Genomic DNA, 14,715 nt, shown 5'->3' with positions numbered 1-14,715 from the left:
CAAAACCTCTGTTCCAAGAGCTGGTGATGGTTCCCAGAAAGTAGCTATGGTGGTGGTGGGGGGGTATGTGTGTACACTATGGGGGGAGCTCAGGCTTTGGAATGCTACAGCTATTCAGACCCTTCTTGGTTCATTCAGCAGATACCTGACAGTCTGTTCAATGCCCTCAAACATTCAGAAGTGTAGAAGGAGTCTTGGTTTAGGGTAATTGCTTTTTTGAACACGTATAGGTCCAGTCAGGAACTAATATTAACTCAGGTTAATAGTAAATGCTTTAGGAAACTTGCAAGGGCCTTAAAAATAATATTTCAATTTCTTTATACTTAATGGTCTCCTCGATTATTAAACACAATGAAAAATAGACACACATACCGAAGAGTAAAACTAACCAGCCCCATGACGTTCTCCCTAAGTATTCTCCATTTGATTTTCAGTTAAGAGTAAAAGCAAATGAAGTCTCCTGAGATATCCACACCCCACACCATTGTTTGGTTGTCATTCCTACACGTGATTAGCGTAATTTGAATCCGTGGCACAAAAATCAGTTGTAGTGAAATTACAGCCTGAGGTCACAGCAGTAGCTTAACGGAGAAGAAACGTGAACTAAAAAGAGCCTAGAAGACAAATAAATAACTAGTCACATGCAAATACCAGATGTGTATAGATGGATAGTCCTGACAAATTGAACAGCACGGATTTGCCACATATTATTACAGGAAATCGCCCAAGAATTGAATGCCTATAGGAGCCATTGACATCAAAGACTTCCCTCCAATAATTATTAGGCAGTATAAATGAAGGCTAATAGATCATTTATAAATGCTGTTTGTTGGCAACCGGCCCCCCTGGAGCTGCCTGGGTGCGTGGGGGACTTTAACACCCACAGTTGGGCTGCGGCGGAGGAGGGGTTTCCTTGAGTCTTGTGTTCAGCTTTGCGGCAGTGATGGCCGGATCGGTCTCCAAACTCTCTGACATTTTGTCGCAGATGATGTCCACGAGGCGCTCAAACGTCTGCTTGACATTAATGTTATCCTTGGCACTTGTTTCAAAAAACTCAAACCCTGGAAAAGAAACACACAGAAACACATCTTGGTCATGTCAAACATTTGCTGAAGTTCCATGCGACCTGATCATGGTTTGATGGTGACGGGCGTGATGGTGGGCCAGGTGGGGGTGAGGGGGCTTGGTCTGGGTGAGAGAGAGATGAGGGGTGGGCAGACCAAATGCTCCCACCATGCTGCCCACTAAACATGCACAAAGAATTATCCAATGGAATTGGTGCTGTTCAAATGGTGTTTTTCTCCATCAATGCATTTATGCTACCAGCGTGGTTAAATGGCTTTTAAAAATATGTCCCTTTGCAACAATTAGTGATGACAACATTAAGATTCCTCAACACTGGGTCTCTCTTTGCCATCCTTTTGCCACTTCTCACCCACCACGTAGGCTCTCAAAACTTTTCCTAGGACTGGTATATTATTTGGCATTTTCTTCTTCTTTCATACGCAGATTCTACCAAAATTATTTGTATTTCTTCCTACATTTTGAGGCCTAGAAGACTTCATGTGCATATTCTATTGCAAAATGGACAACTGAACTCCAACAGTTTTCTAACTTTTCCCAGGTTTGCCCTGAAGCTGCCGTTAAAATGTTTGAGAGCAGGCTTTCAGTAAATACCCAGTGTCTACCAGGACACAAGGTGGCACTAAAGAGTCATAGGATTTACCTTAATGCTTCTTCCACCAGGAAATTTTTGAGCGTTTAAGCTAACAGCCCTCTGCACCTATATGATTCTCCATAGCTTCTGTTATCTACCAGCGGCAGTGTTTTACAGACACTTAAGAAGGGACACTTGATACATTTCAAATGAGCTGCCAGAGTTGCAAGTACAAAATGTAGACAGCTTCACACTTCTGCTGATGCATCACTGTACCTGGATTTGGTAAGCTGTTCTGCACACCCTCTTATCACTCTATTGTTTGCATTCACATTCCACTGGCTGAGCTTGCCAGTGAGTTGCCATGACAACCTCCCCACTAGACCAGCCAGAGATTGCTCTGGTCCATTCAGGGGACATTGATTTAGGATGTGTTGGGCTGAACACAGAAATGATTTTCTAATCCATTCCGACTTTTGCACTCTATAAATCCTTCTGGTTACATCTGGCCCTATCTCAGAGGAGCCACATGGATTCAGAATGATTAAATCATGTGATTTCATCCCAGCTCCGGAGGCCACAGAAGATAAAATGGACTAATATTTTGCATCAGTGTCAAAACCCCTCTGATAATCCAAAACACTTATTTTCTTAAACAATGTTGAAGGGAAGAAGACAACAAAAAGCAATTCTCATGAGTTAAAATTTCTGATTTAGTTATGCTACTAATTTATTTGGCTAGATAACTTCATCTGAGTTTCACCAGCTCTTCGGAAATCCGTTGTTAAAATCCAAGGGAATTATAGCAGGATTTGGGTGGAAGGTAATTCAGCTGAGCCAAGTTCTAAAAAATGGAGGTGGTTATTTCAAACCAGCTTGGCCTTGTATTTCTCTTTCATTTGTCTCCCTGCAGAGTGTTTATATAGCTTTCTTAGATTCTGTATCTCTTTATCTACACATAAGGCCCTCTCCTTTTTAATGTGTGCGCAGTCTAAGTATGCATCTAAGCAATATTTTTGTTGTTAAGATTTTAGAATTATTTGCATCCCTGTGGGGATTTTCCCAGTGCTAATGGGAGGGTGCTTTTTATTACTGGATAGTAAGAATTCATCAAAAAAGTCAATATCCCTGGATGAGTTCTTTGGAGGAACAATCCCAGAATTTGGCACAAAGGTTTCATTTACAGGTTCATTTCCCTTGTCTCTTCTCCTAGCGTTCTTTTACTTATTTGCATGAATTGGGAAGGCGTTGAATTTGGGAGGAATCACAATGAATTTTGCTACTGTAGAAATGTGATAAGCAACACATGCCTTTGCCAAATGTGACTTTAAAGCTGGGCTTTGAAACACCCCATGATGCTGGTGGACAACTTGATATCAGCAAAGTGAATCTTGGTTCTCAGATAAGGTGCTCTCAGCTTCCCAATCTTAAACCCCAGGAAGGCATGGGTACTAAGGAAGCAGCATCCTAGGGACAGAAAACCATATCATAATAGCACTTTATTTATTCTTTATTGTGAAGAAGGAAATTCTAAAATGCAGTGAGAAGGAGGGAGAAGATTTGGGATCTAGACCCACAATCAATACTTAGTAGCTTGGAGATTACGGGCAAGACGCCTTTTGTCCTCCCTTTCCTTATTTGTGACATCTGCCTTATCTACCCTGCAGGGTTAGGGTGAAGTTCAAAAAAGAAAATTGTATGTAAAAGTGCCAAGCAAACTGGAAAATGCTATAACAACAACAATAATAATAGATTAACATTTATTAAATGGTTACTGTATAACACGTTCTTCAAAATATTTTATACAGTTTAATTCATTTAATCCACGAGGTATGTGCCGTTTTTATCAGCAACTCACTCATAAGGAGATGATGGCACAAAGTGGCTGAGCAGTTTGCTCAAGTTTTCACAGACTAGGAAATGGCATAGTTGGGATTTGAACTATTAACCTGAAAAAAGTAAAGCATTATTTTGTTCCAGTTGAATTGGAAATTCTATATTAATTAACAATCACAATGTGCACTATAAACTTTCATCAACTTAATCACTGCCAGTACATCAAATGAAGCTTTATTTTCTTTTAATGATTCCAGAGACTCTGATATCCTGCGATGATAAAGATTCATCACAATGACCATCAAGACAGGTGTGTTTCTATAAGGAATTATAGCAATAAAGACATAAAACGCTTTAGAAATTTGACTGCCTTTCGTTGACTATATATGCCGGCCCTCTTGTCATAAACTTGCCATAAAGTGAGATAGGATCAAAGTCGGAATCAATCTTATTTCATTATTGATTTGTTTCAGTTCAGAGCAAATGACGATTTACTATAAAATACATGATTCTTCATCCAAGTCAAACAGTGTCTTCATTCAATCACCGTTTTGTGAGACCACCCGAGTCCCACACCTCCTTTTGCAGGAGGTGTTTAAAGCTCATTGCCTGAAGCATATCCACAAATCCAAGCTCTACAGCCCTTTTTTCTTTCAGTAACTCACTGTTGGATTTTCTACCTGTTACTTCCCCGTATCTTAGTATTTTGACCCCAACTATAGAACCATAAACTTGTTCTCAGAAATCTTTCATCCCCTATCTGTACAAACCAACATCAGTGGGAAGCCAATAGTTCAGCCAATGATGTTTAGGAGTCAAAGCCATTCTTATAACTTTGAAGACCACTTCCAATTTGCTAGCTAGCAAAGTGTGGTTCAGCAAGATCAAAGAAGTGGCCCAAGGTCACGCAACAAGCCAACTGTGAAGTATGACAAAGATCTTCTAATAAATAGGGTACTGTTGTAGCTTTGCACTGTGGACACCTGTCCCTCAGACTGCATCATCCAGAGTTAATCATTTCAGCAATGCATGTGTCTATAGCGCTGAACCTATGAGCACTTTCAATTAACCATAGAAAATCCTATCATCCTTTTTCATCTTTCCCTCATCACAACCTTTCTAATTTCTCCCTGGCATACAGCACACTAACCCTGTGTTGGATGAGCCTTGCATTGCTTTCTAGCATATTTTTATTTCCGGTCTTTTCATGCTTGATCCTGGAAGGATTAATTCTGCCCTTTCCAAAAGCCATTATAGATAGACTGGGCCCTAATGTAGACCTGATCTCTTGCTTAAGTTTTACTCCATGTTAGGAAGCAGTAAAGAAGCTTGGGAAAGATTTCCAATGGAAAAATATGTTAGCTATGCTGAGGAAAGACGGGATCAAGCATGGCATAAAGCCAACCCTGTGTCCTCTTCATGCTGGGTCTGTCACTGGGGTGAGGGGGCAGCAGGGAGAGGCAGTGCTCATGGACATCATCTTACATTCTGACTTCCAAGGCCCGGAGACCCACCTGGGTTAGAATCACCTGACATGTATAAAAGCTTCTCAGAACCACCCCAAACATACTGAACTCAAATCACAATATGCAATATGCGGCCTCAGAATAAGCATTTTTAAAGCGCTCCTTGGGAGACTTCTTATGCATGTGACAAGGTTATGTACACTCGCCTCACACACTGTCGGTGACAATGTAAAATGGTGCAGCCTCTTTAGAAAACAATCTGGCAGATCCTCAAATGGTTAAAAAGAGAGTTACCATATGACCCAGTAATTTCATTCCATGTAAATACATGAGGGAAATAAAAAGCTATGTCCACACACACAAAAAACTTGCACATGAATGTTTATAGCAGCCTTAGTCATAATAGCCAGAAAAGAAACAGCTAGATATTCGTCATTGGGTGATGAATGGATAAACAAAATGGGACATGTCCATACAATGGAATATTATTCGGCAATAAAAAGGAATGAAGTACTGATACCTGTTATGTCGTGGGTGAATCTTAAAACATGGTAAGTGAAAGAAGATTGTCACAAGAGACCACATATTGTATGATTCCATTTATATGAAATGTACAGAATAGGCAAATCTATAGAGACGGAAGATAGATGGGTATTTGTTGAGGGCCAGCATGAAGATGGGGGAAATGGGGAATGAATACAAATAGGTGTGGGCTTGCTTTTGGGGTGATGAAACAGTTTTAAAATTGAATGTGGTGTTGGCTACGCAACTTTGCAAATATACTAAAAACCACTGAACTTCACATTTTAAATGGGCATTAATATATGGTATGTGAATTGTACCTCAATAAAGCTGTTATATTAAGAAAAAGCCACTGTCCTAAATTAATAATCTGTTGACCTTAAGAGATCTCTCCAGATGTAAACCCCATGCCCCAGGAGGGGACCCACTCCAGTGACTGACAAAGTCCCCTGTCAGAAAATCTCTCTCCATGTCTGATTTGAACCCCCATATGGAAGTTTAAATCCAATTCTTTCTGCTCTGGCCTCAGTGGAGATATGCAGCTGTTTTTCGGGGGCTACATTCTAATATATCTGATGAATTTGAGGAACAGGAACCCCCATAGCCTGGCTTGCTGGCACTGCTCTCTCCAGGCTACTTCCTGCAGGTCCTGCCAGTAGAGCCTCAGAGAAGCCCGGCGCCTTTTCAGACAGGTTCCTCCAGGCACCAAGCTGGGTGGAGAGGCCAGGAACAAGTTGCTAACAGAGGCGGCAGCCTCCAGGCTGACTTTGGCACCGAGATGTCCCTGCACCCCTCAAGAGAGTTCCTTCAATTTGAGATGGCACTGTATTACCAGTAATTAACACAATTTCAAAATCGAGCATTTAACCATGACTTTTTCAGTCCCTTTCTTTAGTGCAATTAAAACAACTTTAGGCAGCTCTTAATTCATTCCCAGGCATTAATGTCTTTGCCATTTTGTGAAATGCCATTTGTTTTCAAAAGATGTTTTGGGAAATTGCTTCTCTTTTTCTACACCAGGAAAATCCTAAACACCATTTGATGCACTCTGTCTGATTGGTCTTTTTCACCACACTTTGAAAGAAAAATCACAGCTGTTTTTTTTTTTTTTTTTTTTGTGCAGAGGGAATGTAACTACTAATATCCTACTGGTGCAAATAATATTCATCTCTGATTTTTAAAAATTTATGACCTGTTCTTTAGTTTTTATTCCCACACTCCTAAATGAGACCTTACAGTTCTAGATTCTATTAGGAGTTCCAATGCCCTGCCTTCCTTTACCGGTGGAATGTGGTAAACCAGAACTGCAAGAAAAGGTCACTGTTTTGGGCAACATTTGGGCCAGAACTAGGGATTGCTGAGCAGCAGGACAAGCTGTCATTTTAGCTTGTCCAGTGCCGAAAAGCTCCAGCCTGGAGACAGACTATAGGAGAAGGAGTAGATTTTGACTCACCTGACTGAAGAAAAGAAAGCAGACTAAAGCTGGAGAGAAATAATAGGAGCTTGGCCCAAAGGTCAGTGTTGCTAAAAATTTGTCACACAATTCAGGTTAAGAATCCTTCTTAACCAGGTCTTACTAGATGGTAGTTCTCTACTTCTATCAGAGTTCTAAAACTATGCAAGGGTCGTGAGGAATCCTGGTTGATGCAGAGAAGGGTTCCTCCCTGCCTTTCTCCCTCCAGACATGAGCTTGAGGCTCCTCATACCTGGGAGAAGCTCAGGTTGGAAACAATAGAGAAAGGGACCAGCTGAGCCTGCTGATATAATAGTGTCCCTTCATATGTTCATCACTCTCAGCTGAATAAATTCAAGCTCTTTATTTAAATCCACTGCATCAAAACTTCCCATCCACTCTCATTCCCTAACCCTGCCCCTAACCCTCCACTAGCCAAACTCGTCCAATTTCCATCTGGCAAACAGACTTGACACAAGCCCTTTGGACTCTGCTCATGCATTTCTGTCTTGAAGCACCCCTTCCTCGTTCCTCTCTTCTTCAATCCAATTTATGCTTCAAGACAGAGGCTGCCGTGTGTTACAGCCGACTCTTTGGTTGTTTAAAATTTTTCTTTTGAGCTAGCCTTTAAAAACCAAGAGATTTTTACATAATAACTCAGCTACCTGGCTTCTCTTTAAACATTGGAGTACTCAGTGGGTCTGTGAGGCACACGTGTATTTGTGGCTGGCCCACTTTAGATGGCCATTCCCTCTTCAGCTGACCAGTCTCCAGCACCCAGGACTGTCTGTTTGGCATTACGTCTGTTTCGGATGTCAGTTCCATTTACCACTGCTGTTAGGATTCTTGGCATCCATTTCTCTATTAACAGTGGGGAAACGGAAGCTACACAGAAAGGGGCTTCTTATTTCAGGAGAAACAAGAGACAGCGCATTTTTCACTTTTATGAAATATTTTCCCATGTGTTTAATCTGCAAACAAAGTGTGTTCGAATCTTATACCAGGCAGCTTTACTCATTTACTTATGTAGATTGCCTGCGGTCCCCTGTAGGTGTGTGGGTTGAAACCATCGAGACTTAGCTGAGTTCTCTCTTAACCAAAGTCTTGCCTGGTAACGCCAGCCCAGACTGAGCCTTTCTTGCTTCCTACCAATTCTTGTTCTACCAAATATTTGGAATTTATTATATGCCATTTTGTATTACATGCACGTTGCTTCCTCATATCGGACACCCCATAAGGACTTCTCTGTATTCCTTGCAATATTTAACACAGTGCCTGGCACACGCAGGTGTCCAGCAGATGTTTGCTAATTAAAGGATTGACTGCTGTTAATTGTCGAGGAAAAGGGGAGGGGGTGCAAATGTAGAAATGGAGGGGAGGGAAGGAAGACAACTTTTTCCTTTGTTCATAGTTATGCAGTAGCTAAACCTATGTGCAATTTTGTCAGGGGACGCTGAGCACAGGATTCCACATAATATCATTTTGCTCTTGCCCTGTGGGAAATTTAAAATATAAAACAAATTAAGCCAGCTCTATTCTACCGTGAAGAAAGACACACTACTGAAAAATTTGAAGAAATTGCAGATTGTTACCTATCAACACTTGAATAATGATTACTGAAGTGGTGAGAAGTTGAGGCTCTGTCAGATTGGCTTTAATACAGGGATAAGAATCGGTTATGGTTAGCAGAGTAATTGTTTGCATGCAAATAGGTGCTAAGTGTTTAAAAGGAGTGTTCGCTTAGCTAGGTTAAATCATCCTTTTGCAACTTTTTTGCATTTTTGTAGGCTTTCAACAATAAAATAGTCAATCTCCAGACCTGTCTATTTATGAATTGTCAGTCAAAATTTCAATAATTTTTATTTGCAATTTATAATAGCATTTCTATGTAGTATCAATTAGCAAGTTATTTTTTGTTGTAAATTATGCATATGAAATAAAACATATAATGAATTTTCAATTAGCTGGACCCAAACTAGTGAGATTTCATTATAATACCAGGGGATGTAAACTCTTAAATATGGCATACTATATGCCAATACTTTGCTAAGCATTTTGCATTTATTTCTTAATCCTAGAACCAGCCCCAAGAGGGTAAATTTATGATGTCCATTTTACAGTTGAGAAAAGTGTTGGAGTCACACATGTGGTAAACATGTCTGATTCTAAAGTCTGCAGTCTTGGTCACTGCACATCCTTGATGTACATCTTCTAATATTCAGGAAAGTGTCACACTCAAATATCACATAAAGATCAAATATCACAGTACAGGGTGCCTGTACTGTGCAATGTGAACATATGGGCTTGCCTTTTTATGCTGCATAAAAAGTTCCCAGGGATTCTTATCATCCCTGAGTAATACGCTTCAGTGTTCACCAATTCTCAAAGTCGTGAAATTCATCTGAGTCTAAATCTAATTTCTTTTTACAGCCATGCAGCATAGTTAGCCTATCCAGAGCAGACATAGGAAAAAAACTACGTGAAGCGTCATGTAAAAGATTTTCCTTCATAGGATGATATGCTCTGAATGCTGTGGTTAAGTCATCCCTTCTCTTAATAAATGTTGTATCTCAAAAAGGAATCATCTTTTCCAGTGGTAGGTGGTTTGTTCACTGAATCCTCAAGGCAGCATATCTGTTCATCATCTAGATTATGATGAAGCCTAAAGTCTTTAAACCTCCTTCTCATAATGGCTTTCTCATGAAATAAAACCAAGCCAGGTGAAAGCCAATTAATCAAATTTGAAGGCAAAAACCAGAAACATAATAAGGGTGTAGTATGTAGTCTTAGTGGACAAAACTTATATTCTGATGACTACCACGGCTGAAATACCAGGGTTTAGTTGGTACTTGGAATAGGGGAGTGGAGCCTACAGCCACCAAGTAGAGTAAAAGTCACCTGCTGAAGACAGAGTGACATGTAAGCGCTACAAAGTGAATGAGATTAGCTATCTGCAGAAGTAATTGACTCCAAGGTAGGATTAACAAATGACTTCTTGGTGAGACCAGGATATTTTCCTAAATCCAGCAAGGGACCAGGGTGTCCCCTAAATTTCTAACATCGAGAACAAAATCTCTCTCTTTGCTATGGTCTAATGAATTACAAAATTCCCAAGGTGAGATCATGAAAAGAGAATGAAGTTGGTCTGCCTTGGAGTCAAGGAAAAGGAGAGCCAAATAGTGAGTATTTGTGCCCAGTTTGGTCCAGGCGAAAGGGCGCCTGTGCTGTGCAGTGTGAACATATGGGCTTGTCTGCCCGCCTGTCTCCATGGGAAAAGGGAGTGCTGTCCTCTCTCACTGGTATTTCCTTAATGTCACTAGCCTGGCACATAGTAAGCATTCAGCAAAATAAAAAAACATGAGTGAACATCATTGGACTCCGTTTTCTTTGATCTAAGAGTCACTGAGAAACCTTATGAAATGGATTGTCTTTCCTAAGAGTAGTCTTTCTATTGATGAAAGAATGCACTGCTTATCTGATAGGAATATTATGATTTATGTGGCATTTACATATCTCAGGGCAAACAGTAAAAGGCACTTTTGTTCAGAAATCAGTCCCTTGTGAGTTTGGTTAGTGTGATTTGTTCCCCCACTGTTCCTAGCTCTGTTGAAAACATTGGAAAGTGTGAAATGCTGATGAACAGAGCTGGACCTCTGCCAGCTGCAGCCACCAATGACGTATTTCACAAGTCAGCCTGCACAAACAGCCCTCAATTTGCATTCTTTCAACTCTCAACACTTCGGAGACTGAACTCTATCCAGTTGTTGCAGCTTGTATCTTTATGTATGATTTTAATTTTACTAAGTAACATTGATATATTGCTCTTTTTGTTGTTTTTAAAAACTAAGCAAAAGGGCGGGCCACAATGGATCAGTAGGCAGAGTTCTCGCCTGCCACACCAGAGACCAGGGTTCAATTCCCGGTGCCTGCCCATGCCAAAAAAAAAAAAAAAAAAGAAAAAGAAAAAGGAAGCCAGCACTTTGCAGAGATCTCTGTTACATGAAACTAGGTTCATTCATAAAAAAATGTCACCAACTTTTTCATATCAGTGGGAAAAGGGCCCAGCTGGGAACAGAGATGGGGTTCTGAGCCAAATCTAGGTAAGAAAAGTGAGAGATGGTCATGTCAGTGGAATGGGATAGGAGACATGTAAATGCAAGGTGTTTTGGAGGATAAGTTTTGATCAACCTGCGAACATGTAGGAGAACAATGGAAGTCTGGAGGTTCTTCAGTGAGAAGAGGAGGTCTCTCCATACTGCCAGCTCTCTGGTTGCTGGACTCACTGTCATGGGATGGCCCAGGAGTAATACGTTGGTAGATATGTGGACTAGCAGTAAAGAGTATGGGAAAGCTACCTGTTAGGATTGTTGACTAAACAAAACAAATAAAGAATAAGGGAGGAATTTACCAGGGTCTTGAGCATTCATTCATTGGGAAATGTGAGAACATGAGTGGATGTTTAAAAGAAGGGCATGATGGGGAGGCCCAAAATCAATTGAGGAAGTTGAGCCTGCCCGTTAGGTGCTGCATGGGTGGGGTTCCATGGGTTTTGTTGTTCAAACGGAGTCATTTTTGAGATTGAAAAGGGGCGTTATTAATCCACTGGGAAATAAGCATAAACTGGGACTGTCCTGAGCTAACTAAGAATTATGATCACTTTGTTCCCAAGGCAAAGACATCTGTGGGAGAATGAATTTCACCTTCCAGTAAAAAGGGCAGAGAGCCATAAGGGGGTGAAATAAGGAGATCAAGAGTTAAGAGTTGAGGAGTTCCTTCCTTTCTTCCCTAACCCAAGGGTGTGACCACACCTAAACCAACCCAGACACATTAAAATGTACCCTGTTGGTTTATTTTCTACCTCTTAGGAATGCTCAGCCAGAAAAACCATGAGCTAGTGGAAATAATGGTAGGGTGGCAGTGCTTCTCCACAGAGGGCTGCGTGCAGACAGAGACTTAGAGCATTAAAATAGTATTGCTGGAGCTCCCTGCTGAATCCAGAAATTGGCAAGCTCCCATTCGTTCAAAAACACTACAATTAAGATTTAAATAAACCTTTAAAAGCTGCTGAAGAACCGGCTCAATGCATATTTGGAGCAGGTGGTTAGAATTTTAAAAATAGGCTTCAGGGCAATGCTATCCTCATTAGAGTTTCTGGTTCCTCAACCTGGCTTTATTACTGAATTGTTTTTGCAGGGGCAAGAGGAAAAGATTAAAAAATTGGAGGGAAAAAACAGCATCATTCATTAAAGTCGGTCTTGCTGGAGGCAACGTTGTGGGTCTGAGCAGGAGAGAAAGGTTTACAGGGCCTAGGTAGAAGCATGTCCACCACCAGGGCCGCTCATGCTGCTCTGGCTTTGGCACTTGAACTAACTGAACAGTCCTTGGCAGACTGATCTGACAATCCAAGACAGGCTGAACCTATGAAATGAGATAAGCTATAAAAATGTGAGTGTCACCAAATGATTAAATTAGCTGTGGTTGTTTGCTAAAGAGAAGGTTAACAGTGCATACTGCAATGGCCACTTCTTACCTTGTGCTTTGCTTTTCCCTACCACTTTCTCATTATAGAAACAATGCATTTAATAGAGGAAACACTTGAAAATTAACTTCATAGAAAAGAAAATGACTACTACTTGCATTTTAACAAGAAGTTACTCTCATCTTAAAACGCTTGATTTCAGGATTCCAGTGCTTTGGTTTGGGCCTAATTCTTTCCATTTGTTCTCTAGATTTGCCCTTTGTCCTCATGGCTTTTCATCAACAATCTCTATTCTCCAGCATCTCCATCCTCTACTGCTTCCCTAGTTTCTTCCACATGCCTGCTAACCTGCTGACTTTTTCCCCAATTCATGTCTTTATCATGATTTCAACTAGCCACTCAAGCCAGATACCTGGGTCATCTTTTATACCTGCATCCCCTCAGCCTCCAAAACCCAGTCACCCACCAGGTATAATTAGTTGCACTGCCTACATTTTACTCTCAGTGCTTGAGCAATATTTGGTGCTAAGTAATGTTAACTAAACGGATGAATAAGTGAGCGAATGAATTAAATACTGTAATATATTCCTGAATTCTGTTTTGAAGCTTTGAAGCATCTCTGTCCCATCCCACCATAGAAATAATCTCCTGTGGTGGCCACGCTGCACTTTGGGCCTCTGGTTCGTTTATTTTAATTCAGTGGGTTATCGTGGAAGTCCGGTGGGGCGCTGCTAAATTCTCATTGGACCTGCTAATTACATTCAATTCCACAGCCTCACCCTCTTCTTCTGACCCTGAAAAGACTTAAAATACATGAGCTCACTGGCTACGTGGGAAGTAGATCAGGATGCATGAAGCCCTCCCGAAGGGCCAGTTCCCTTTAACTGAGCAGCATGAGCCCCAGCGAGGAAGGGCAGCACATATTTCAGCTTCCTTCTGCTTACTCTTTGAGCTAATTTGTCTCTTGTTTTCTCTGTAGATCAGTGGTTTCTTAATCATACTTGTACACTAGAATAATCTGGACTTCATAAAAATACTGTTGTCTCAGTCCCACCCCAGAGAATCTGATTTAATCAGCCTAGAGGGTGGGTAGCTTGGGCACTGGTATGTTTAAAAGTTTCTCAGATGATCGAAATGTGTAGCCAAGTTTGGGAGTCCCTGCTCTAGATCCAGTTTTCCTTTCTGATTTGTTTCCCTGTTGCTACCTTGGTCTTTCCTGATTTTAATTCTCTAGGAAATTAACTAGATGCCCTCAGTGTTCTGAGGCCTAACTGTGAGTCTTGAGTTAATTCATCTCTTCTTCCCCAATTCCAGAGCAGGGCAGGGGTGGGGATGTAGCTTTTGCAATGCAACAAGCAAACAATTGAAATAGCACACTGTACAATACCTTGATTTTTAGTTATTTAGAAGGGGACTTTCTTGAATGGTTCAGATTACAGATCTCCTGAGATGATACTGTGAAGGTGATGAGAAACTTCTGTAGGGCTTGCTAGTAACTGGCTCAGTATAATTATTTAAGGCCCATACAGTGTTTCTGGAGTTGTTTTTTTTTTTTATAAAGCACAGGATGGTAGCTAAGGAGTTTCCCAGTTTGTTAGTTGGGAAGAGCCCAAAAAAGCTGGGAACTTTTTGAAAAGAGCAATTACATATTTGCGTACAATTGCATTAGGGAGAATTTATCCTTAATAATGATTTGGTCATTTTCTGGCAGCTTCCACTGGATTAGGAAGATTGTGGGTCCAAGGAAAAAGTTTAAATGGGTTTTCCAGGTAATATAGGACCTAAATGCCTTCTGGACTGTAAGATTGGAAACTAAATTCAGTTAAGACCAATTCTGTAACTCTAGACTGAAAGTTAAATTCAGTGAAGACCAATTCTGTGACTAAAGAGTTCAGTAACTCAAGAAAATGATGTTACTGAAGTAACAGTTACTGATGTTACTGATGTTACTATGATGACTGAGGTAGAAGTTCGGTGGTCAGGGAAGGTATGATACAGTGATAATTGTCCTCAGTGGAAAAATGCATAAACAGGATCTGGTTGCTTGAGGTCAGAACACAGGGATCTGAAAGGTCAGGGTTTTCAGAACGACCTGATCTCACAACGTGGCATTGCTTTGCTCTCTCTTACTTGGATTGGCAATGAGGGCCATGGGTGGTTTATACAAAGAGGTTCGCAGGAGCAGATTAGAGAATCCTAGAATTGGGTTTCCAAATCAGCCAACCTCAGGGTTGCTCAGGCTCTGCAGTAATCAGAAGCATAGGCAAGGAGGTGGACTTTCCTTGATGGCTCATGATAATGT

The 14,715-nt window shown here is 40.9% G+C and overlaps 1 protein-coding gene across 1 annotated transcript in view; it reads right to left on the bottom strand.

Annotated features, from left to right (window-relative positions):
• Nucleotides 1–793: 793 nt before the first annotated feature.
• Nucleotides 794–14,715, bottom strand: part of RAB3C (RAB3C, member RAS oncogene family) — a 288,126-nt gene continuing 274,204 nt past the window's right edge. Inside the window, exon 5 of the mRNA XM_077117206.1 lies at nucleotides 794–1,061. Within this exon, the coding sequence (XP_076973321.1) occupies nucleotides 874–1,061 (188 nt within the window). The 3' untranslated portion in view covers nucleotides 794–873. The remainder of the gene's footprint in view (nucleotides 1,062–14,715) is intronic.

The sequence above is a fragment of the Tamandua tetradactyla genome, chromosome 9 (assembly GCF_023851605.1).
Source record: "Tamandua tetradactyla isolate mTamTet1 chromosome 9, mTamTet1.pri, whole genome shotgun sequence".
In the NCBI taxonomy this organism is placed as follows: domain Eukaryota; kingdom Metazoa; phylum Chordata; class Mammalia; order Pilosa; family Myrmecophagidae; genus Tamandua; species Tamandua tetradactyla.
This window is presented reverse-complemented; position numbering and strand designations above follow the sequence as displayed.